The sequence below is a fragment of the Lissotriton vulgaris genome, chromosome 5 (genome assembly GCF_964263255.1).
Source record: "Lissotriton vulgaris chromosome 5, aLisVul1.2, whole genome shotgun sequence".
Classification (NCBI taxonomy): Eukaryota; Metazoa; Chordata; class Amphibia; order Caudata; family Salamandridae; genus Lissotriton; species Lissotriton vulgaris.
This window is the reverse complement of record NC_141693.1, coordinates 657,000,786-657,027,312: the sequence shown is the minus strand read 5'-3', so window position 1 is coordinate 657,027,312 and position 26,527 is coordinate 657,000,786. Positions and strand designations below refer to the sequence as shown.

Below are 26,527 nucleotides of genomic sequence, written 5' to 3'. Positions count from 1 at the left end.
TGCTCCCACAGGTTAATCCACGATATAACTTCAGTCTCTTCTAAAAGGCATTACTTCAGACTCCAGCTATTCACAACTCCTCCTGATAAGTAACTGCTTCTGACTACTTACTTCAGTTCCAGCTCACTGACTGTCTGTCTGTCTTCTCTTTGTTCCAAGCATCTTCTGTCTCTTCTCCCCCTGCAACTCCACTTCTCCAACTCAACCAACACTCTCCGCTCCTCCAATTCAACTCAACTAACTGACTCCGCCTCTGCACTTCACTATTATGGAATGCTGTTTCCTCATGGAAAGTTCCAGCCATCAGCCTCCTCCCACCATGTCCATGCACCAGGCTCCATGCTCCAGACGCTCCCACAGTGATCAACTGCTTGTTTCGTCTAGAGACCTGAGCCCAGGGACACTTCTTGATTAGATTCAGCTCTGGCCGGTTCTCTCCGGTTCGCTTAGGGCGAACAACAGCTCAAAACCAAAATATTACCTTTCCCCTTGAAGCATCTCATCTCTGCAGGGATAGAGAGCAAAATGGAGTCTCTTTAGTTCTGGGCCTTGTAGGCCTGAGAAGGATGAAATAACCCTTAGCTCTGTCAGAGTACCTACATAAACCATACCAATGTGTAATATAAAGTCAGGACCACAGGATCCAACCTCTACTATAGGCAAAATAATGAAAGGCAAAGCCAATAGGCAATAGATGGATTAGAGTAAGGGATCTATCATCATATAAAGCAGCTATCCTCTTCTAGGTCTGGAAGAAAGGGCTTAAAAGGGAAGAATACAGCCTATATGTGTGAGCAAGCTTAAAGTCTTTATCACTCCGAAATAGAGCCAAAAAGCCTGTCAAGACAAGTACTTTCTTTGTGCAAAGAAAAATTCCCATCAGATTACCAACCTGTACCGCCCTACATCATCTGGGAGCCTTTAAATTGCAGATAGATAATCGTACCCTCTGAAGATTTAGCCAGGCTCAGCTAAATCTTACCATTAAGTCCCAGTGTCAGTATGATCTTACTCAGTATCAAGAGGTAACTGAATAGCAGTGCTAACTAGTGTAAATCATAAGTGATTAAAGTGAGATAAGTAAAATTGAGTAGTAAGGAGGAAAAAGTATTTTTAATGAGCACCTCCCTATTCCCAAATTTAAAAACAGTGCAAGTAGTAGTATTAACAAATAACTACTAGAATGGAAGTTAGGTTGACATGTTTCTGCAGTTAACCGGGGCCCACAGGTCTCCTACTGCTTCATCAGGACCATATATGCTACTGCTAAATGTGTAAAATAAGTGAAAAAGAGTATTATTGTCACCTGAAATTCTCCTGATTTCAAGGTCCAATATGTGTCCAAGTGTTCAAGACAATAGACAGACAAAAACATACAAGAAAAACATACATAACATTAATGGTGTATACTCATCACAATATTCCTTCATGTTTCATTTATCAAGTCAGGACTGAACAGTACAGTATGTCATGGTACTTTTAAGTAAGATACCATAAGAATGTATCAACTATTAGTAAGGTACCTTAGGAGTGTATCAGCTTTTAGTACATTGCCACTAACCTATGTTGTAGGAGAATGTAGCCCCACCTCACCTGGCCACAGCGCAGGTAAAACGGAGCACCGCTTTAGTTAGGCAAAAAGAAGAAGAGGGTCAGAGGAAGAACCCTAATGCTACAGAACAAGAATCACTTAAAGATTTTAGTGGGTCTGACTATGTTGAATTGAACGAGTACATTTTTGATGTTGTTCATCATGTCTTAATGCAGTGTCCCCTGCACGTCATCCTCAAACAAACCCAATATAAAAATGATAAACAATTGGGGTTGTAGAGACGATTATCTGTGTTGGTGGCGCTGCGTATATCGAGTCAGTACAGCTGTTATTGTAACTGTTTAGGCATTGTATCACTCTCTAAGCGGTATGTCAAAGTTATGGGCATGTCTTAATGCAATGTCCCCGCAGGCCATCCTCAACTATCAACCAATGTAAAGTTTCGACAAAGGCGGACCATAGCCCCATGGTTCCTGTATGCAGGATAAGTATTCAGAAATCTGGAATCATTACAGACTCATGTCATCTAACAATGTACGTGTTATAGTGACTTCCAAGGAATGTCCTCGTTCAGTCCACTTTTTTCAGTCTGTAGCCTGTATACCCATTTCTGTTCCCGTCTGAATAGGAAGGCACTCACATCTGTTATATGTGATGGAATCAGTGGCTGCTCGAGAACTGTCCAGTGCAGGTCTGTGGGTGTATGTCGTACTTCTCTGAAATGGTTAGTCATTCTTGTCGACTGTTTTGAGCATCTGATTGAGCTTTTGTGCTCTGAAATGGGCACTTTGACTCTACGAGTGCAAACTATCGTAATTGTAGACCTAAAGGGGCCGAAAACTCTGGGTGGTTACAAAAGTTTCACCATGCGCGAACGGCTTCCTGTAACTCGACCTTAATAAGCCGTTGTTTCAAGCGTATGCCCATAACTTTAACACACCGCTTTTTGAGTGTTACCGACTCTAACAAATGCCAAAACAGTTACAATAACAGCTGTACTGACTCAATATACGCAGCGCCACCAACACAGATTATCGTCTCTACAACCTCATCTGTTTATGATTTTTCTATTGGGTTTGGTTGAGGATGGCCTGCAGGGACATTGCATTAAGACATGCCCATAACTTTGACATACCGCTTAGAGAGTAATACAGACTCTAACAAATGCCTAAACAGTTACAATAACAGCTGTACTGACTCGATATACGCAGCACCACCAACACAGATAATCGTCTCTACAACCCCAATTGTTAATGATTTTTCTATTGGGTTTGTTTGAGGATGACGTGCAGGGGACACAGCATTAAGACATGATGAACAACATCAAAAATGTACTCGTTCAATTCAACATAGTCAGACCCACTAAAATCTTTAAGTGATTCTTGTTCTGTAGCATTAGGGTTCTTCCTCTGACCCTCTTCTTCTTTTTGCCTAACTAAAGCGGTGCTCCGTTTTTCCTGCGCTGTGGCCAGGTGAGGTGGGGCTACATTCTCCTACAACATAGGTTAGTGGCAATGTACTAAAAGCTGATACACTCCTAAGGTACCTTACTAATAGTTGATACATTCTTATGGTATCTTACTTAAAAGTACCATGACATACTGTACTGTTCAGTCCTGACTTGATAAATGAAACATGAAGGAATATTGTGATGAGTATACACCATTAATGTTATGTATGTTTTTCTTGTATGTTTTTGTCTGTCTATTGTCTTGAACATTTGGACACATATTGGACCTTGAAAACAGGAGAATTTCAGGTGACAATAATACTCTTTTTCACTTATTTCACACATTTAGTAGTAGCATATATGGTCCTGATGAAGCAGTAGGAGACCTGTGGTCACCGGTTAACTGCAGAAACATGTCGACCTAACTTCCATTCTAGTAGTTATTTGTTAATACTACTACTTGCACTGTTTTTAAATTTGGGAATAGTGAGGTGCTCATTAAAAATACTTTTTCCTCCTTACTACTCAATTTTACTTATCTCACTTAAATCACTTATGATTTACACTAGTTAGCACTGCTATTCAGTTACCTCTTGATACTGAGTAAGATCATACTGACACTGGGACATAATGGTAAGATTTAGCTGAGCCTGGCCAAATCTTCCGAGGGTACGATTATCTACCTGCAATTTGATGGCTCCCAGATGATGTAGGGCGGTACAGTATGGTAATCTGATGGGAATTTTTCTTTGCACAAAGAAAGTACCCTAGGATTGATTTCGCTGTTTACCATTTACAGTTGAGATCACTCTTCGACAGACACATACAAGAGCGTTTTCTTTCCGACCCTTTGCTACATTGTAGTTGGTAGTTATATAAGTGGTTTCTACCTGTGCAATAAAAGCAAAGCGTGTGCGGATAGCAAGAAAATCACATGCTATCCCATACCTGGGAGAAGCGATCCTATAACCATAAAAAAACTCATGAACTGCTTGACACCCTATGTAGTCTACTGCCTTAGCTGCCCGTGCGGCCTTAGATATGTAGGGAGTACAATCCATCTAGCCAAAATCCGCATATTGGAACACCAGAAGGCAATACAAAATAATGACAGCAACTACCCGGTAGCACACCATTTCCAAACTCACCACAACAGTAATCGCAAACTTTTGAGTTACTTTTGTTTATACCATGTGGCTCGAGACTCAAGAGGTGGAGATAGAGAGAAACGCCTTAGGAGATTAGAGTCTCGTTACATTATTGATATGGCAACAAAAACACCTTTGGGACTGAACATGAGGGAGGAACTGAGAGTACACCTGTAAATATTGTAAATATTGTCTGTATTATCTTTTTTGAGTATAACAACCACTAGTGGGATCTTAGGTTTTTGGACTATGAATTGAGGTATAGATTAAGTGTGCTTTATATATTCTGTAGAAATTAATCTCCAATTGATGAAGTACAGTTTAAGCTGATGATGAATGCAATCTTGCTCTTAATTGATTCTGAATTTTAATTTTTGCATGAATTAATTTTGGTTTTGTAGCCCATCTGAGGGCTCTATCTTGCTTTGGTTCGAATATGGGAAACTATCTGGTTTTATTGTGGGACTCAATGCCCATACACGGGCTATATCAATATATATTTTTTTTTTTAAAGTGTTTTTTTATTTGCATCAAAGGGTCACATAAACAATAATAAACAATTCATTTTTCCAACAAAAGAAAACAGAAGCAGAAATTAGAAGATAGCAATATTCCATAATTACCTTTAGATAAATATAAAAATAAACATAGCATTACTTGTACAGTGCAAAGCATACAATAAAGGATCAAAAAAAAAAAACTTGTATTTTTGAAAGACACCTACTAAGACATAAATAGGCCCCATATTCTGTCAATTTTTCGCCTGGCCTGCACTCCTCTTGAATCTGCAATAGCGGCTTCCATACTATAAGTTTCAGTTACTAACCTCCACCATTCTAGAACTGTTGGTGGGTTCTTTTCAATCCAAGCTCTAGCAACAATTAGCCTTCCACAAGTAATTAGAACATTCAGTAGATCTTTAAACCTATCCCCCCCACTAATGCCTACGCCAACGTCTGTAAAGCCGGGCTAATTATAAAAGAGAGATGAGAAAATACAAAAGTGCACTGAAAGATGTCAAAAAGATTTTCTTTAGTGATAAGATTGAGAGGGCAAGTAACTCTCCAAGAGAATCCTTTAAAATTTTTAAAGAACTCCTCAAAGCCCCAGTCCCGCCAGTCGTGCACGTCAATCCTAAAGATAAATGTGAAGAACTGGCTAGTTTCTTCCATTCTAAAATAGATACAATCCTATCCTCTCTGCCCGCTATGCCTCAAATCTCTGAGCCGGCTACTGGTCCTATAAGCTGCCCGACCGAACTTGTCTCTTTTGGCCCCTTCTCGGAGGAGGAGGTTACAAAGGTCTTGGTGGAGATGAAGAGTGGATCTCCGAGTGACCCAGTGCCTATGAAACATCTTAAACTTGTGGCTAATACTCTGTCAGCTCCTCTTACTGACCTTGTCAACCTCTCTCTCTCTCATGGTATAGTCCCTCAGAGATGGAAAAAGGCAGTAGTAAAAGCCCTATTAAAAAAACCAGGCCTGGATCCCGCCAATCTGACCAACTTCAGGCCTATCTCGCTTCTGCCGAGGTTTTCTAAAATCGCAGAGAAGCTGGTTAACCGTCAGCTCTCTCACTATCTTGAGTCCAACCACCTGTTGGGAGACTCCCAGACTGGTTTCCGTCCCGGCCAAGGAACGGACACAGCCCTGCTGGCGGTAGTGGAGGAAGCAAGGAGCACTCTTGATGCTGGAGGATCAGTGGCAGTGATCCTCCTGGACTTGAGTGCTGCCTTTGACACCGTGAGTCATCAGGTGCTCCTCCAACGCCTGTCAGAGGTAGGTGTCTCAGGGACGGCCCTGAAATGGTTGGGATCTTTTCTCTCCAACCGTTTCTACCAAGTCTGGGAAGGGGCAGAACAGTCTTCCCTATTCCCTCTTCAATGTGGAGTCCCTCAGGGCTCATCGTTGAGCCCTACTTTGTTCAATGCATATATGACTCCACTTGAAAGAGTGGTAGCCCCCTCGGGGCTGAAGATCATCAGCTATGCTGATGATACTCAGCTGGTGGTGGGCCTCACTCAGCTGGCGGAACAACCCAACTTGTTGCATGACTGCCTGGCTAATGTCTATCAATGGATGTCCATCTCAGCTCTGAAGCTCAATGGAGGTAAAACTGAGCTGATGCTCTTGGGTAACACCAGTCCCTCCATCATTACCAGCTGTTGGCCCCGGTCTCTTGGCGACCCTCCATCTCCCAAGAAGGAGATCAAGTCCTTGGGAGTATGGTTGGAGGAAGATCTGTCCTTTAGGACCTACGCCAGAAAGACCGCGGGGGTTTGCTTCGGTCTACTGAAGTCAGCCCGAAAGGTTCTCCCACTGCTTCCGGATCCAGCTAAGAAGCTTTTGATGCGTGGCTTAATCCTTTCTAGGCTTGACTTTGGTAATGCCCTGTTTCTTGGTGCCCCTGAAGCCACCTTTAAAACCCTCCAACAGGTGCAAAATGCAGCTGCCAGAGTTTTGATGGAGATCCCTAGAAGGCAGTCTGCTGCCCCGGCCCTGAAAGCACTTCACTGGCTCCCTGTTAAGGAGCGGGTGAAATTCAAGGCGTTGTGTACGGCCCATAAAATTCTCCATGGCAAAGGCCCCCCCATCCTTTTTAATATGGCCCGTCCTTATAAACCTCCCCGCCTTTTGCGCTCAGACCAGCAACATCTTTTGCAATCTGCGAGAGTCAGGAGAGCTCGGACTGGGGGCAGGCGCTTCTCGGTACAGGTGGCATCTCTGTGGAATTCTCTGCCCCTTAAGATTCGCTCAGAGCACAAGATCCTAGTATTTAGGAAACTTCTTAAAACCTACTTGTTTCCACAGTAGTGAGTTATCGAGTTCCTCCTTCTTTGGTCTGTTGCGCCGGGATGCCCCCGGGTAAGCTGAGCGCATTACAAATTTCATATAATAATAATATAATAATAATATTTGAGAGTAAAAAAGGTTGCTCCAGCCTCTCAGTAATAACCTTAGTTATTCCTTCCCAATATTCCTTAAGATGAGGGCAAGTAAGGAACATGTGAACAATATCAGCCCCCCTCAGATCACATTTAGGGCATTTCGTTTTATCTGAGTAAGTATTATTTGTTGACCATTTAAGTATCCTGTCAGGCGTGTAATATAATTGACATATTGTTTTAAACATCTGCAGTTTTAAGCTGGATGATAGCACTGTTGTGTTTAGGCTTGTGAATGTTTTAACAATCAAATCTGTAGGGATATTTATGGCCAGTTTCCTATTCCATTTCTCGGTTAAAATGGTAATATCACTGGTCTTGAGATCAGAAAAGAGCTTGTAGCCCAAACTTATGATAGATTTATCGTCATCCCTATAAATGCAGTCCCATATCTCAGATTCTGGAATTGTGGTAAGTTCTATTTTTTTCACCAGATAATCTCTGATCTGATAATACTTAAACCTAGCTATTTCTGGTAAGTTGAAGCATAGTTTCATTTTATCAAAAGCCATAAAACCAAGATTGTCATATAAATCCCCCAGAAATCTGATACCAGAGTTTAAAAACACTTGACAAGCTACATCATGAAAAATACTAGGAAATCCGGGGTTGCCCCAAACAGGTGTTTGGCTATGAAGAAGAGAGGTATTGCATTTAGCCATAATAGATCGCCAAATGCTCATAGTATCCTTAATGGTCTTGAATTTTACCCTTTTAAAATAATTGGGGTCGTTCATCCTATACACAAACATATTGACATCTAGTCCTAGTAAAAACTTGTGGAAATATGTGCATTTATCCAGAACAGCTAAGCTGCGGATCCGAGTCATAAATGCTGACCAATAGTATAATTTGAAGTCCGGAAGTAACAATCCTCCTTGACTAAAGGGAAGTTTAAGTGATGATAGAGCACGCCGGGCCTTTTTGTACCCCCATATAAAGCTGCCAATTATACCTTCTAACCTGGAAAAGAAAGAATTATTGACCCGTAGAGGGATTGTGCGAAACAGATACAGGAACTTAGGCAAGATTTTCATTTTTATTAAATTTATTCGACCAATGATGTTGATAGGGAGTTTATGCCATTTCTTAAGTTGCATAGCAGTTTCTTTTAATAAGGGCTCATAATTCAATCCTATTATGGAATCAATATCCGCACAAATTTTGACACCTAAGTAGGTGGCTATATTGCTAATTCCAAGGACAGGGGTAGTAGCTTGGTAGTTCATGACGATTTGGGTTTTGGTGGTATTGAGTTTGTAGCCAGAAACTGAGCCATAAATGCCAGCTTCTTTTAATATACCCTCCATAGTCTTAGCGACGTCTGGGGTAAAAACAGCTATGTCGTCAGCATATACCGTGATATCTAATTTTTCTAATCCATTAAAAAGAGGGGAAATTAAAGTTTGATGTTGTAGAGCAATTAAAAAGGGCTCTATTGCAAGAGCAAAAAGTAAAGGTGATAAAGGGCACCCTTGCCTTGTCCCTCTTTTAATAGGGAACAAAGAGGAGCATTTTCCCATATATGAAACCTTACCCATTGGATTATCATATAGAGATTGGATCCATCGTAATTGTTTTCCTTTAATCCCGAATGCTTGTAATGTGGCCCACAAAAAACCCCACCCCACCCGGTCAAATGCCTTTTCAGCGTCTAGTAAAATCATACCGAGTGGGGTGTGTTTAATCCGTGCCGCATCAAAGGCTGAAATAGCCATGTTAATGTGTGCTGTGGTGTCCCGTTTAGGGATGAATCCATGTTGTTGGGGAGAGACAAGTTGGGACATATATGGAGCTAATCTAGTAGCCAGTATTTTAGCGAAGATTTTGGCATCACTGTTAATAAGGGAAATAGGTCTATAAGATCCCCTCTCTTGTGGTGCTTTACCTTTTTTCAAAAAGAAAATAATTTGGGTCAGATTCCACGATCTGGGTGCTTGTTGCCCATTACCAATAGCGCTGATCACATCAGCAAATAGTGGTAATAGTTCTTCAGTGCAATATTTATACATTTCCAAGGGGATAAGATCTTCCCCGACCGCTTTACCCATTGCCAGAGATTTTATTGCACCCCTCACTTCTAAAGGCGTGATCTCGGCCTCTAATTGAGCCGATTGGTCTAAATCTAAGTGCTTAACTTTATTAACATCAATATAATCCTTAATACATTCATCTAAAATAACATCTTCCGGTGTATAAAGAGTTTGATAAAAGGAGGCAAACTGTTGTAAAATTGATTTTGGATCAGAAAATAATTGATTATTGTCCCCTTTAATGGGCTATATCAATATAAATACTGCAATGGGATCTTATGTAGTAACTTTGATCCAGCAAATGAATTTATCAAGTGATTATTACTATGTGGAAATGTATGTTTCTCGGTCTACAACCAAGCGGATAATTTTTGGTTTATCAATGCACTGTAATGAAGTACATTATTCATATGTTTTCTTGCACACAGTAATTTCCAATTACTTTATTTGTCCTTCTTTGCAAACACTTGTGTTGCCTGCCATTAATATGCCGTCCTACAGGGACAGATCCCACAAGAGCTGATGATGAAGTGGTTTGTTTATAACGTGTAGCGTCATGGCGGCCGCCTTACACTGACAAAGGCGTACCGCTGAAACGCGTCTGTTTCAGCTGTTTCAGGTGCTCAGTTACATGCATAAGATCAGGAGAAAGTTGGCTCCTAGTTACTTGCAAACCTTGGTGAATTTTTATTCTCCTGCCCGTTCTCTTCGTTCCTCCTCCCAAATTCTTTTTACTGTTCCTAAGTTCAGACTTTCCCAAATGGGCGGAAGATCCTTCGCCAATTTGGGGCCCAAGCTATGGAACTCCCTCCCTCTTGATATTCGCTCAGAGGACTGCTACACTCGCTTTTGCAAGGCCGTCAAGACCTAGCTTTTTGATCAATAACTGAGTGGCCTCTTTCTATCTTCTGCTAGTTGCATTATCTCAGCACCGGGAAACCCTTTCAGCTAGCTGTCGCGCTTTAAAAGCTTAATTAATAAATAAAATTAATTTAATTTCTCTTTTTTGCCAATAAATCCGATCCGGATTTAAAACCCCCATGAGTGCTTGTCATTATTCTTTGGAGCTTTGTATATATATATATATGTATATATATATATATTTCCAACAATGCAGGAGCCCAATTCAAGGTGAGGCCACACGATTTATGTAAAATCCACTTTATTGATCGAATGCTCGCCAGCAGGTACTTTGTCAGAAAGCACAACATCAAACTGCTTCTCGAGCCAGACGCGTTTCAGGAAAAATCCTTTCATCAGTGGCTTTAACATGATTGACAGCGCTGCTGCTCACCCTCATTTTCAACACCTGCCGCAGTGTGCATTGTCCCATAGACTTCTGGGTGTTGTAGTGCGTATAATTTTTACCAAGTGGGTGCGCTGTCATCATGAATTAGATTCAAATATTTGCTGATGTACACAGTCCTGCAGGTGTCCTGCCTCATATAATTTTTACCAAGTGGGTGCGCTGCCGATCGACTGCTACAAAGCAGGGCAGGACCCCTGCAGGACAATGCACACTGCGGCAGGTGTTGAAAATGAGGGTGAGCAGCAGCCCTGTCAATCATTCTAAAGCCACTGATGAAAGGATTTTTCCTGAAACGCGTCTGGCTCGAGAAGCAGTTTGGTGTTGTGCTTTCTGACAAGGTGCCTGCTGGCGAGCATTCGATTAATAAAGTGGATTTTACATAACTTGTGTGGCTTCACCTTGAATTGGGCTCCAGCATTGTTGGATTTATAAACGGCCGGACCCGGTCATGAGGAGAGGCCCACCACGGCATCAGTGGATCCGTGGCTGCACACTGTGGCGCCAGAAACGGAACGAGCGAAGCTACTACCAGAGCAGGTTGGTGTGTGCTTCAATCCCTATCGACTGCTACAAAGCAGGGCAGGACTCCTGCAGGACTGTGTACATCAGCAAATATTTGAATCTAATTCATGATGACAGCGCACCCACTTGGTAAAAATTATAAGCACTACAACACCCAGAAGTCAATGGGACAATGCACACCGCGGCAGGTGTTGAAAATGAGGGTGAGCAGCAGCGCTGTCAATCATTCTAAAGCCACTGATGAAAGGATTTTTCCTGAAACGCGTCTGGCTCGAGAAGCAGTTTAATGTCGTGCTTTCTGACAAGGGGCCTGCTGGCGAGCATTCCATCAATAAAGTGGAGTTAACATAACTCGTGTGGCCTCACCTTGAATATGGCTCCTGCATTGTTGGACATATATATATATAAGAGTATATATATCAGCTGAGAAAACTAATGGTAACAGGGACGTTATTGTGAGGTTGACGTTCTACCTACACAAAACCATAGAAATTCAGCAGTTATAGTTCTACTTATAGTTCTACTTATGTTAAGACACTATGATTCATTGTTGCCTTAAGTTACTTAATGGCACGTGTTATAGTTTTTTCAGATAAGTATAACTATAACTGCTAAATTTCTATGGTTTTATGTGGGTAAAACTTCAACCTAACTATAACGTCTTTGTAACCATTGTTTTTTTCAGTGAATTTCTAGGGTTTTTTTATACTAAAAATTAATATACAATTACCCTACATTAATACATCTACTGCCACACACGGCCAAGCCCTGCAGCCAACCCCCTCATGCACCTAACTCCACACCGCGCACTGTCGTAGGCAATGCACATCTGGGTTTGGTGTGTGAGTGGGTGTATTTTTTTCCCCTTGGATTTTTGATCCAACAATCTATCCTGCATATTTGAGGATCTATCCTGTGTATTCAAGGATCCATCTAGCAGATTCCAGGATCTGCAGAGTTACCGGCAGGATCCCCGTCTCTAAATATCTGTATTTTTACACTTCTAATGTCTATGAAACTACCGGATGGATTTACACCAAATCACAAAAAGCACGCTTTCTGGACCAATAGCTAGCTTTCTGCCAAAGTTGGTGTCATTCCGTCTAGCGGTGAGGGCTGTAGTCGTGTTAAAAAAATAAAAAATCCACATAGGCATAAATCGGGAAAAAGCGTTTTGGGACCCCCCCCCCCTCCTTTTTTTCTCAGAACCTCTTTTGATGGATCACTCAGAAATCTTCAACACAGCAACTGAACTGATTAAAGTATAAGTTTTGAAACTTTCATCAAGATTTGTATTGCAGCACCATAGTTATTGGCAAAACAATAAATTCTCTTCCTAAGGAACCTTTGATCCTAACTATAACCCCCTACTGGCTATTGGCAGTAGGTGATATATATATATGTGTATATGTATATACATCAAAACAATATCCTTTCAGGCATATAGTGCCGCATAAATTATGTACATAAGAAGCAGAGAACTCTGGGTAGTTTCTAAGTTTAGGTGGAGAGGAGTTCCTATTTAGAATTATATGATAGAAAAGCAGATATTTGAGGTGAGCAAATTCAGAGCGGGACTGGTGTTGCAGGATGCTCTACATAGGAGCTGCTTTTCACTTAAACTTGGGAACTACACAGAGTTCTCTCTCTCTTTTATCGTATATATAAATGATTCTATAGCGAGTTTTTAAAGTAGGGTAGGCAGCTAGGTACCTTGTAAGCTAATGGAAAGCAATCACGTTCCAGAAAGAGTGGGCACTAAATGGTGGGTGACCATGTTATCTTAGGAGGAATGGGTTAGAAAAAAGTACTGAAGTGGTGGTTTTAGTTTCACCAACAACACTTATCTGGAAAGTCCACAATTTAGTTTATAAAATGGCCCTGATCCTTGTCTCTAGATTCAATATCACCTACTGTAACTGGTGAGATCTCTACCAATGGGTCATATAAGGATAATGTAATCCTCACCACTTTCTGTGCCTGGACATAGATACATCTAAAATGTATCTCTGTCTACTTCTTGGTCAGGAGAATAGGAAGACACTTTTTTGTTGAGTCAAATTATAAGCTTGGACTTTGTTATCCCTCATACTAAAGCATTTCCAGCTAAAGCATTTTACTTTAAATGGCTTCAGAGCAGTTGTCATCTTTTCATGTCACTATCCTTTTGGGAGACTATTTAGAAATGCACTTCTAAAAGGAAAAAGCAGGCACTTTTGGCCACTGCAGCGAAAAACACACCTATAATAATGCAGAAAGTAATATCTAGCACAAGAGGAGACTCTCCCATTTGTAGAGATACATTAAAAGGTGCAGTAGTTGGTCCCAATCATGCTCAGCTTTCTTATCCCCAGGCATGAGATAAAAAAGTTCAACTTAACAATGGAACCTACAGTAGGAACTAAGAGAAGATCAGATGGTGGAGTACCCACTAGTATTCTGAGATACTGGCAGGTTGGCGCACCCAAAGCACCTACCACAGAATTAGGAATACCAAGTTCACAGGGCTGTGTTGCTTTAGTAAGCTCAGATGCCCATAGCACACGCATCAGTATCATGGACATCAATAGGTTCCATAGATTGATTCAGTGCTGCAAGTCCAATGTCACCTGTTCTGAAGTATAAGTCCTGATATATCGTGGGAGGACCTTCTATCCTCTTGCAGTTCAACAAACCACCTCATAAAAAGGGAGTTCCCTATATGTTCCCAGATCATACACATCCACCTCCCTTTTCTATTATTGTTCATGCATTCCTGCATAACACATGTGCCAACCAACCTTTTTTCCTCTCTTCCCTTTCAGCTACTCCCCATTGCATATCTAATGCAGCACGTCACTGACAATCGCTAATTTAGCAAAATGTTGAATGTTGGAACAGATGTCTCATCATTTTTGAGGTTATTTACTATGGTTTTTGTGTGTTTGCTCATGTGGTGCAAAGCAATGCATCAATACACTTAGCATTATAAAAATTCTAAGGGTGAAGGGCATTATTGTATGGCACCACATGACCGTCCACACAACCCTTGGTATATTACCACCACAGTTTGTTGCAACATCTGCATCTAAACAACACTAAACCGTCAAGAGTACGTTTCATTGTGTGTGGAGTTTTCCAGTGGTGAACTTTTGAGTAATATGGGACAGGCAGAATGCTTCAGTGATCTGACATCCTGGATTAGTTGCATTAGTCTAGTGGGACACTCAAGGTGCCAATCGTATATTCTTCCCAACTTTCCCCCCTTTCTTACTTATTTCCAATCTTCCTTTTTCCTTCCTTCCCCACTGCCTTCCTTTTACCTTCTGTTCTCTCTCTTCCTGTCCCTCCATTTCTTCTTTGTTTCATTTTTACATTCCTTGCTTCTGCTAGCTTTCGTTCTTCTCTATTTTGTTTCTTTCTCCCTTTCCCACTCTATCTCTCTAGTGTTCTTGTCTCCACATGCTGTCCCACATTCAGCCCTCCCAATTGCTAGCACTACCTCTTCATCTCTTTCCAACATTCACTTCACCCAGTCTCAGACTCATTTTTGTGTCTTTCCTTTAAGGCTGATGTGCATCAGAAAATTGATTTGCGGATAAAGCTGACACTTCAGATCCTTGGTAAGTCCCTTCTCCTGCTAATGTTTAACGCACAGGCAGCACTTTTTGTAAGACCTCTGTGCATGGGGGAATGGATGTATAAAAGTGAAAAGATACCATATTAACCACCAGTTACTCCTAAGCAAATGGTGCCTTCAAATTTTAAATTAATATTATCAGTGCCTTCTGCTCTGCAGTGTTGAAAATTGTGCACCAGGGCCATATTACATAAAGTATCCTAGGGGTGCAAGAGGCATGTGCATTCATTTGTGTGCATCCCCGGAGGACCTTGGTATTACAGAAGGGTCCGCAGATGCAACCTAATGCGCATGTAGCACTATCATATAGGGGTGTTCATTTATTTGCATGGGCACAGAGCCCCAAGGGATTGAGGAAAATAATTGTGTTGTATTATGGACATGGGCACTGGGCAAAGAGGCGGCCACAAGATGCATTAATTGTGCACACAAACAGTTAGCACAGTCAGTCTGCCCCCAAGTACTCCTCTCTGGAGGAAGAGAGCAAGGGACCAATGGATTCTCCTGGTGCAGACAATCATCCCTACACCCCCCTGCAAGGTGATCTCTGCCCCCTTTTGAAAAGCAGGCTGGGAGCCTACCACTCTTTGAAAGACAGACTGGCTGCTTCAAACAGCTGGTCTGTCTTCCACTAAAGGGCTGCTCTCAATGCAGTGCAGTTTCACGGCTGCCCTTGGGGTAGCGCATTATCAATAACATGGCACACTGTTTTCACCAAGGGCTCTTAAGTAAAGGTGCGCTAATGGTCCAAAGAATGATATTGCACCCTTAATGTAATAGAGCTTCAGAACCCATATTACATAAAGTGCCCCAAGAGCACAACATGTACACCTGCTTCCTGTGCCCTGGGCAACTTTGGTATTGTAGAAGGAGCCACATACACTTGCATGGCTCCCATCTGTAATACAAATGTAACAGCACACATGTCTCTTCATCTGTGTTGTAAATTGCCCCGATGCAAATAAGGGAAACACTTTGCCTCCATGACTGTATTGTGGACACAGGCGCAGAGGCAAAGGGGCTGTCAGGAGATGCACTGACTGTGCAGCACAAAAAGGTAGTGCAGAGTCACTGCACCCTCTGTCAGGGCCACTCTGCAAGTGGGTGCAATCATTCACTGCACCTGCCTTCAGGAGGTCTCCATCCTCCTTGAAAGTGAAGGCTAAATGCCGCTTGCACTGTAAAGGATGGAACTGTGCTCAGCCATCTGTCTATTACTAATCTGCTGGCCAAAGGACAGCACAACATTCGCAGGGACCCTGGGGGTTGCATATTATCAATAATGCGGTGTACTGTCCCCGTTCAAACTTAGTGCATCTAATAAAAGCTGGGCCATGGTGCACATGGGGACATTGCACCCCATCAATAAAACGGGCTCAGGCTCTAAAGCTCTCTAGTGCACTGAACTAAGCATCAATCTTTCAGAGTACTTGGGAATTAGTCCATGTGGCTGTCCCACACCATGATTGTACAGTGGGTTAATGGGTCTGCTACTGATAGTCATTCTGTTTTTATTTGAAAATCATAAGTCTGAAAGACAGATCTCCCCACCGACATTCTTAGGTCTACTTTGTTTCTCGTAAGAAAACATGACGCAATGGGAGTTTGGTCTCCAGTGATGCATCTAGCCTAGTAATAACTGCCAAGAAAGTTATTTACTTGTAGAACATGCGCGTCATCATTCTACATTTTCAAGTTTTCACTATTTCTAATATGACGCTTTTCACAAATGTCATATTACCTGAAGAAGCGAATCTCTTCTTATTTTATGCTGCACAAAACACTGTACTGACTTGTAAATAAAAAGTAGAAAGAAAAATAGTCTTGTTTACTTATTTATTACTAGTTTATTACTGGTTACCGCACTCCTTATACACACATAATATATAACGCTATATTTTTCAGTGTGGGCAGTTAATAGTTACAATTTGATTAAAATATTAAGAAAAATAGTCCTCTCAGGCATTAGTCGTGGCAAATTAGCTATTAACAGAATGTAATATAAATGCTTGTTTCAAGTAAATAATACTCTGTAGGAAGGCGCTCTTCCAATATGTCTCATCACAATTTGGCATGTTGTACCTGGAAACAGACCGGGGTGGATTGTATTTTAACCAGTCACTAAACATTTCTGCCAAACTTTGGTTGTAGTTTTGACCATTTTGGTATTTTCCTTCGGTGCAGATGCAGCACACATAGAAATAGCAAAAACAAGGAGAAATAAAAGAATTTTCCTCATTGCACCAATCTAAAACCTGCGTGAAAGGGGCATGTGATGGGTGTTGCTGTGGGCGTTCCACTGCAACACCCATTGCCTTTTGATGCTTCCCAGATTTACAAGGATCTGTAAATCTGAGGCAGTGCCTGAAACTAACGCCATGCAGATGTAGGTGTTAGATTGGTGCAACGAGGAGGAATACTTTTATTTCTCCTTGTTTTTGCTTTTTCTATGTTCAGCAAACCAGTCCTAGCTGCATTATTCGTAACGGCGGTCATGGTGAAGTGGCGTCACTTCACCAAGACTGCCGTTATGAATAATGTCTGGTTTTGGGATAATAATAAACTACTGCATGATTTTTCACTATTCATTGCTATCTGTATGATACTAACTAAACAGGTGAAGGGGTACCCACCAACCAAGGAAAAACAATAATCACAGAACTCCCTCAGGAGTCTACCACAAGATGCAAATCCTTTGGACCAAGGTTAACAGTGGAACGAAGAGTCCTTCCGACACATGTTAGAACAGAAATAATTGTTCAATGGGTCTTACTTCACACTGTAGTAAAGGTCTAATCCAATCAATAAACACCTATGGTTAATGTACTTATTCAGGACAGAAAAAAATCAAGGCCTTTAGAATTAAAAAACAATATTGTATTCCTTTAGTACCCTTTGTTGGTGTTCTATTTGACAAATGTGCAAATGGTGTGAAAATTAAAATAAGATACACATATATACACTTACGTAGAATGTCCACTATTTATCAAGTATCCACAGTTCAATGTAAGTTTTGTTCCTCTTGGTTTTATTTAATCAACTATGGACAATCCTTTAAACAATATAATACAGAGAACAGAATGGCTGGGTAACAGTTGCGCAAAATTGTGAAACAGTAAGTTGAATCCACGTAATTATAGCTCAAAGAATAAGGTGACTGCCATCCACCATTCACCAAAAGGCGTGGAAATCCACACCATAATTATTTGTCCTCTTTCCAATGGTCCGTTCAAAAGTCAATTGGTGTTCAGCAAACCAGTCCTAGCTGCATTATTCGTCACGGCGGTCATGGTGAAGTGGCGTCACTTCACCAAGACTGCCGTTATGAATAATGTCTGGTTTTGGGATAATAATAAACTACTGGATGCTTGAAAGACTTACCTTATGATTAAACGGTCTTTATGGTGATTAGCCCTGAGGAAGTGTGTGGCTTACACCGCACAGGACGAAACACGTGTTGGCGGCTAGATCTTTTGCTCTGAAGAAATATTTTGAAATTAAGAAGAAGTTTGGGAAGATCGTCTTGTCTTTAAGGACTTTTACTGTGAACTTTAACTCAGGATATATTATGTGTTTAATCATTTAAACAATGTTAAATTTTGACTCCCGTTTTAATTGCAGTGGGTCTCCTTAGGACAACAAGTGCAGTCTGACACAGGGAACAGCCTTTACAATGAGGTGTTTACCTTGTTGTGCATTTACCACACATTTTTTGCGCGCATGTTTTTTTACCGCAAATATGTATTTAAAATGCATGCCAATACCACACATTTAAGGTAAATTGGGGGGTCTCCCCTCCAAATACATTATGTTTCAATCTAAAAACAATGCATGGTATTGGCATGCGTTTTAAATACATATTCACGGTAAAAACATGCGTGCAAACAAATGTGTGCCAAAGGCATGCAAAGTAATTGCATGCGTTGTATCGTCGTACAACCGTCTGGCACAACCACTGTTTGAAAAAAGTGGTTTATTATATGATGTGATTGTGCGACCCCACTGTGTAATAATATACAGACAAACCCATATCAGGTCCAGCCAAGTCTGATTGAAAAACATTAGCTCAGCCCTTGTTATCTGTGCTTCAGAACACTCAGGTTTTATCTAAGGAATAAGTGTAAAGCATTTTTTAGAAGTACCAAAACAGTTGAACAGGAATAACAACCAACACAATAAATATCTAACTCCAATAAAAAATAAAATAATAGATTGTATTTTTATCTTTAAATAGACATCTCAACTACAAATCTTCACAGGAGGGTTCCTAAGATGCAAATTTTTAAAGAAACAAGAAATCACAGATTGTCACTTAGCGCAATAAATCAATGTAATCTACCACGGCCCGAGGTTTAGGGTCAACTACAAGAAACTTGAAAGCATCCATAAGGGCCCTCTTGTATTGACTAACTCCAACAGGGAGCCGGTCTCAAGAATGAATAAGATCCAGTTGAACAGTTACCTTTCAGTTAAAGTTGTCTTCAGTCCAGTTCCAGGCTCTATGGGTGTCCGCCATAGACTTCAATAGAGCGGTCTTGATGCCAGAGATACAGGATGCTGAAGATGCTCAAGGTTTCTGAGGATGCTGAACCAGTGACAGGGGTCTTCCTAGAGTCATCCCTCAGTCCACAAACACCATGGGGCAACTTTGGCCAGAAGGTGTTGAAGCCCCTCAAATTCCAGTTCAAGTCCAGATAAAAACCAGTTGCCACTAGTCTCCTGGTCTCTGGTTAGCTATCAATAATTTTCTTGTTGGGCGACCAACGTGCTCTCTGATGATTCTCTTGGGTCCAGCAGACTCGAGTTCAACTTTTGAGTGCTGGGACTAAGTCTCCCAGGCTGCTTTTCCGCCATCAGAGGCAATCAGTCATTCTTGGCTACCAACTCGTCAAGGTAGGCTTCTTCCGGTTTTATGCCCTGTGGCAGTAACAGGACATCAGACAACTGACTCTTAGAGTCATCTTCTCTGTCTGGGGCTCAGGATGACTTTTTCTCGACCTGGACACCTTAGGCACAGTCCTCTCTTTGCTGGCCCAAGGTGCAACATGTGCATTCCAGTCTTTAGTGCAGCTTCTCTTTGCTGGGTCCAAGGAGCAGCAGGTCAGTCCTCCTTCTGTCCTCTTTCCAGTACAGGCATGATCTGAGGCCTGGGTGCCACTTTTATGCCTAGTTCTTGCCCTCAGCAGTTGCAGTGACTACTAGCATATGGGCTACCAGGTCTCTTCCTGCCTAGTTACGACTTCTGTTAAGTGTGGCCTCTAGCTAGCCTCCTTAAATGCACTATTTTGCTCACTTCCAACATGGCAGAAGCTTTCTCCTGGTGTGTGGAGTTCTCTAGTCCATCCCGTGGGTGTGGCTATCTGAGGGCCGCAACCCACGGAATAAAAAGGTGCGACATGTTGTGGTACTGAAAATTCTGGACCCGTGTCATAAACATCGTCGAATCATGACGATTTTGGTATCATAAGACGGAGAATGATCAGGATACCATGCACAAGCATTTCCGTCATATTCAGGTGACGAAATCACCCTGAAATCAGAGTTTCCGTTCTGAACCCTCGGGTTCCATTTTGTGAACGGCAGCCATTTTGTGATTGCCCTCACATAGGCCCAATGACTAAGGCCAAAACGGGTCTAAAGGACACGTACACCTTTGCTGACTCCTCTGTGACCTGGGCAAGCTGACTCCACTGCCTGAAGCCAAACCTGTTCGGCCAGTTCCTTTCCCAGTGGCCGAATGAGATTAACATCAAAGCACAACATATCATAAACCTTTCATCGCACACAAACCATGCCTCATCTTACACACACCTGTCCCTGTTTCTTTCTTTATGACTTGCTTTACGAGGAGGAGGAGCCCGTTTTTATTGGGGGTCCGTCGATATCTTATGAAAATACAGAGCCCTTGCCGGGTAATTGATTGTGGGCTGGACAAACTGAAATATGGGCTTGTCATCATGACTCTGCTTTTTCTCTGTAGTGGAAATATGTGAATGGTCAACTGTAAAATAAGGAATGTTTGCCTAAAGCATAATATTTTGTATAAAAAGAGAAGGCTGGCTTTGTAAGATTGAGCAGTCTCCTGAGAACATACACCGTGTTGTACTTCTAGGATACCTGTTACTGGCTGCAGCCAATAAATACGATCTTTGACTTCACCAAGAAGACTCTGTGTTTCTGTAGTCTGAAACAGGAAGGACTCGAAGTCTTAGGGTGTGTTCCCTGGCACCGCTGGGTTCTGAAAAACCCTGTACTTCAATTGGCGCCCAACGTGGGGCGATTTCAGCGGTACCGGTCCAAGCCAGAGGTTCGTGAGGAGCTTCGTGTGAAAATTCTGGAGGAAGGCCGCCACTTCATCGACCCCTGTATGTCGACGTGGTCCGAAAGTCTTTGCTGCGAGGTTCCCCGCTTCCCGACGGCTACGAAGGACTGCTGCCCTGACTATCGCCCTGTTTTGGACCTTTAATGATTGGTAGAGCGAAACGTTAGACGAGTCTTCTGGTGACGTCATCGATACTTCCGTTAAGTATGAGTGGAGGTTCTCCCAGTCCTTAGTTTGGTTCTTAGTTTTAGGTATCCCCTTGGGATCGCCTTTATTTGGGACTTGCAAGCACCAAAGCAGAGGGACTTGTGTATTCACGATACTATCGTATTCGATAATCCTTTGAAGTTTGAAGCTAGACTAGAGAGCGAAGATGCCTGGTCTTAGCAGACTTGGAAATCTGTTTTGTCTTGGTTGTAATAGGGATTCCCGATTGGAGGACTCGTGTCCGGTTCCTCTGATTGGAACTCCGACCTATGAACTTTATATGAAGCATGACGTAGGCCCATCACATATAATGAAGTATGGATCCGATACACCAGGAAAGATGGTGTTTTGAATTGGCCCCAATATGGTAGTTTTGACACGGAGATTTTGGATAATCTAGAAGTTAAACTTTTTATGAAGAAAGCCCGGCCGGCAATGTTTGACTCTTTTCGCATATGGCGCAAAGAAGCCAAACAGAGAGGAATCAAATTAGCAAAGAAAAATAAACGAGAACAAGGTATGACAATGCTACAAGCTGCTGTTGCGTTTAGGGATAATGAGGAAGAGCAAGAAAACAAACAGATGCTTAGAGTGAAGAAGTTAGCGGTAGATAGATGCTACCCAGTTTTGCCGCGTAAACAACTGGAAGAAAAGGAAGATCTTGAGAAAGATCCTTTAATGTCGCACCTCTTGAGTTTGCCACACCCTTATGCACAGAATGCTACGGCACCACCGCCACCAGCTGTGGTTGCACAACCCCCAGTTGGTGTGCCACCTGTGATTTCACCACAGCCAGCTCCCTTTCCGTTGGCTACTATTCCTTTGGCGCAGCCTCCTCAGGGTCCGCCACTTTTGCCTCCTTCTTCGTCTGCTACTCCTACGCCTGTTCTTAATGCTCCCTCCATTCCGACTTTGAATTCTTCTGCTATTGTTCCTTCTTCTCTTATTCTTTCACCTTCTCCTTCTGCTGGACAACGAATGACTACTGCAGTTACTGGTTTCTTTTCTCCTTTGTTGGGACAATTGGGTATGTCCCCTGTTACTGAGCGTAGGCAGTCACGTAGTCAGTTGCCGAATATGGATGAGCGTACGATTTTGGACCACATGGCGCGAAAATGGATTATGTACAATACACAGTATGATCTTGAGGGGGTTATGCATGTTTTCCTTCAATGGGAAGCACCAAAGCAAAGGTACGTTTTCGATACAATGTGTGCTTTTCTTGTTGAAAAATGGGACGAGGAAGTAGGGAAAGCTCCTGATAAGTTGTACAACATACGTTCCGAATTTGCGAAAGGAACTATTATAAGTTCATCTGATGTAGGGAAAGCGGTCGCGATGTTGTTGTCATTTAGGAGTGAGTCTCCTTCTCGACAATTGTTCGGGCCTGATTCTTCAGTTGGGAGAAAGGCACGACAATATCCAATGAGAGAGGTTCCTCCGGTATGGAAAGAAGAAGTGGCTGCTGGTCCAGGTAATGTTCCACCACCTGTACCGGCTCATTTCCAGCGTGTCTGGGTGCATGTTCCTTGGAAACGCGCTGAAGTTTTAGCTATTAAGCAGTCTTTGCCTGACCCACGCAAAAATCCGGTACAAAAAGGGGTGGTGATGGACGGAGCATTTGAATCAATCAAACACTCACACCCAGTCAAAAGATCTGGGTTTAATCCATCACCGTTCTTTAGCCCACACTGCCACCCCAGTTCAGACATGGCTATATGCAAATCAGTCTGACCCTGTGCCTCATGGGAACAGTACAGCCCGAACTGCCAAGCCATGTCTTCCCTGGACCGGAAACAAGCTTCCGAGGACCGGTTTCTGGCATTCCAGCCGTCTTCAGCCTGGCTTGCTTGAATCCAGTGGCAAAGTGAGCTAGGGACTCACGTCTGAGTATACCCTGCCACACTTATGGCAGCCAAAAGCGGTACAAAAGGGGGTGGTGATGGACGGAGCATTTGAATCAATCAAACACTCACACCCAGTCAAAAGATCTGGGTTTAATCCATCACCGTTCTTTAGCCTACTCTGCCACCCCAGTTCAGACATGGCTATATGCAAATCAGTCTGACCCTGTGCCTCATGGGAACAGTACAGCCCGAACTGCCAAGCCATGTCTTCCCTGGACCGGAAACAAGCTTCCGAGGACCGGTTTCTGGCATTCCAGCCGTCTTCAGCCCGGCTTGCTTGAATCCAGTGGCAAAGTGAGCAAGGGACTCACGTCTGAGTATACCCTGCCACACTTATGGCGGCCAAAAGCGGTACAAAAGGGGGTGGTGATGCACGCAAAAATCCAGCAGGGTACTATTAAGAGTTGACTCAGACCGTGGGTTCGTGTATTATGAATCTAGCGGACATCGACATGTTGTTTGGCAATGTCGTTCCACAACCTATTTGGAGTAAGATTCGTCATACAGATCATGTGGTTGAATTGGGTGATACATGTGTTAATCTTAGAGATGCCGACAATAGGCAAGTAGGCGGTGCTAAGCCTGAGGATTTGATTACTGAACTTCCTGATAAGATTATTACATATATGAAGACTTTAATGCCCGAATTGCGTGTCAATTGGGACAAGTTGTCTGCATGTAAACAGAAGAAAGACGAGACTGTGTCTGATTTTTTCATGCGGTTTGAAGAGACCTTTGTAGATCACAGTGGTCAGGATATGGCTACAGAGGGTGGTCAGAGATGGTTTGTCGACAAGTTTGTACATAATTTGCTTCCTGAACTGTGTAATAAGTTGAAGGGTTCTGAGAGTGCTTGGGCTGTTTCCACGTCAGCACAGATTTTGGCTACTGCCCAATACTATGAAAATAGGCGCAAAGATGAGTTAGAGAAAGCGGATAAGAAGACTAAGGAATTGAAGACTAAAGTTCTTCTACAGCAAGCTTATCCACCCCATAGTAATAGCCAGCTCGACTATCAGCAACCTCAGCAGTATTTGAGAAACTCGCAAAGAAACAAGTCTTTTCAACAGCGTTTTCCGTATTGTCCTAATCAGTGTGCGTATTGCAAAGAAGAGGGTCACTACAAGAATAGTTGTCCGGTTTTGTTGCAGCGTACGAATGGTGCTTCTGGTGTAAGAGGTAGAGGTGCTCAACAAGCGCCTAGAGGTAGAGGAGGTCGTGGACAGAATGTGCTTTCTTTGCCTCCACAGAACTCGATGAATAGTTTTGATCAACAGCGAGGTTCATCTGGTAGGACCGCTCAGTACTATACGGATAATTACTATAATGAAGGTGAGGAAATGAATGGTAATGATTGTTAGGACAGCCATGTACAAAGAGAGGTAGTTGTTTCAGTTCCAGTAGATCAGAGTGGACCTTATGTTGAGGTGATTACATCAGGTGTGTCGGAGCCTTTTCTGTTGGATACTGGTGCTACAAAGAGTTCTATTATGCACTCAAAACTCCCTGGCGCACCTTTGTCTGGCAAAATGAATGTTTCAGTAGGTTTTTCTGGCGCCCCGGTTAGGAACCCGATTTCTAGTCCTATGTCTCTTTCTGTTGGACCTTATGAATTTGAAGCACCCCTTATTCTGACGACAGGTTGTGGGGAGAACCTTCTAGGATTGGATCTGTTGAAAAGACTATATGCGACGTTGTATTGTTCTCTTTCGGGAGTACAACTCACACTGGGCAAGAGAGTGGTCTCCCCGATCTATTTGTCGAAAGATACACTTCCGACGGAATTTTCTTCTCTCCCGGATAGTCTTTGGGCTACTGGTCCTAACGACGTGGGTCTTTTGGAAATACCACCATATATTGTAACATTGAAAGCCAATGTTAGAATGCCGCGCATTCCCCAATACAAGATCTCTAGCGAAGGTGAAAAGGTGTTGTTAGCGATCATTTACGATCTGATCGAAAAAGATGTAATTGAAGAGACAAGAGGCAACGTTTGTAATAGTCCTGTTCTGCCTGTTTTGAAGCGTACCGACCCATCCCAGCCACCTGTTTACAGGTTTGTGATTGATCTTAGAGAGGCAAATAAAATAGTTGTGCCACAGTTTCCCGTTGTCCCTGACATCACTGCTCTATTGACTATGATTCCAGCTTCAGCCACTTGGTTCTCGGTGATTGACTTGAAGAATGCTTTCTTCAGCATCCCGATTGCCGAGGAGAGCAGGGATATTTTTGGTTTCAGTTTAGGAGGCCGAGGGTTCCGCTTCAAACGCGCTCCTCAAGGCTACTGTGAAAGACCATCAATATATAGTCAGGCTTTAAAAACACAGCTTGATACGATTGTTTTTCCTGATGGCGCTACCCTTATTCAGTACGTCGATGATTTACTAGTCGCTGCAGATACTGAGGAGATTTGTAAGGAAGCTACGTTGTCGTTGTTGCGTCATTTGTCTGATCTGTACCACAAAGTGTCTCTTTCAAAACTGCAATATTGTCGACAAAAAGTGACCTACTTAGGCCACCTCTTATCGAAGGAGGGAAGGAAACTGACCCCAGAAAGAATTCAGGCAATTGAAAAATTGAGTGTGTCGAGGAAACAGAGAGAAGTATGTGCTTTCTTGGGCATTACATCATATTGCAGACAGTGGATACCGAATTTTTCTTTGTTGGCCAAACCTTTGGTGGCATTAATTTATAAAGATACACCGAATCCCAATCCGTGGTCTGAAGATTGTCAGAAATGTTTTTCCGAATTGCGTGATGCATTGTGTTTGGCTCCTGTGTTGGGTACCCCCGACTACAGTAAGCCCTTTACACTGTATGTCCATGAGAAAGAAGGTTGTGCATTATCAGTGCTGACACAGTCTTTTGGAGACAAACAGCGTCCATACGCGTATTTTTCGTCGACTTTGGATCTGGTATCTAAGGCGTTGCCAAGTTGCTTGAGAGCCACAGTGGCAGCAGCTGTTTCTATTCGACAGTCTGCTGGATTAGTGATGAATAATATGCTAATTGTGATGGTTCCACATGCGGTGGACACTTTGTTAAGCAGAACCAAGACACAACATTTGACTAGTGCTCGTTTGTCAGGTTACGAGTTGGCACTGTTAGCGTGTCATGTGCACATAAAGAGGTGCAATACGTTGAATCCAGCCACGTTATTGCCGATTTCAGTAGAGACAGATGATGTTGAACGGCACGATTGTTTTCTGAGAACTGAAGAAGAGACGAAAGGGAGAATAGATCTTAGGGACACTCCTCTTCCTGAATGTGATGGTACTTTGTGGGTTGATGGTTCGTGCTTCAAGCTTCCGAATGGATACGACTGCGGCATATGCTGTCACGACTTTGTATACGGTTGTTGAAACTGCATGTATCCCACATAATTCAGCTCAAGCAGCAGAATTGGTTGCACTTGCAAGAGCGTGTGTGTTGTCAAAAGGAATGAGAGTGACCATATATACTGACAGTCAGTATGCCTTTGGCGTGGCTCACAGTTTTGTACGTTTGTGGAAAG

At 42.5% G+C, this 26,527-nt stretch overlaps 1 protein-coding gene across 1 annotated transcript in view; it reads left to right on the top strand.

Moving 5' to 3' along the window:
- COMTD1 (catechol-O-methyltransferase domain containing 1) overlaps positions 1-26,527 on the top strand; it is a 212,844-nt gene that overhangs the window by 133,472 nt on the left and 52,845 nt on the right. The window contains exon 5 of the mRNA XM_086922087.1: positions 14,506-14,560. Within this exon, the coding sequence (XP_086778213.1) occupies positions 14,506-14,560 (55 nt within the window). The remainder of the gene's footprint in view (positions 1-14,505; positions 14,561-26,527) is intronic.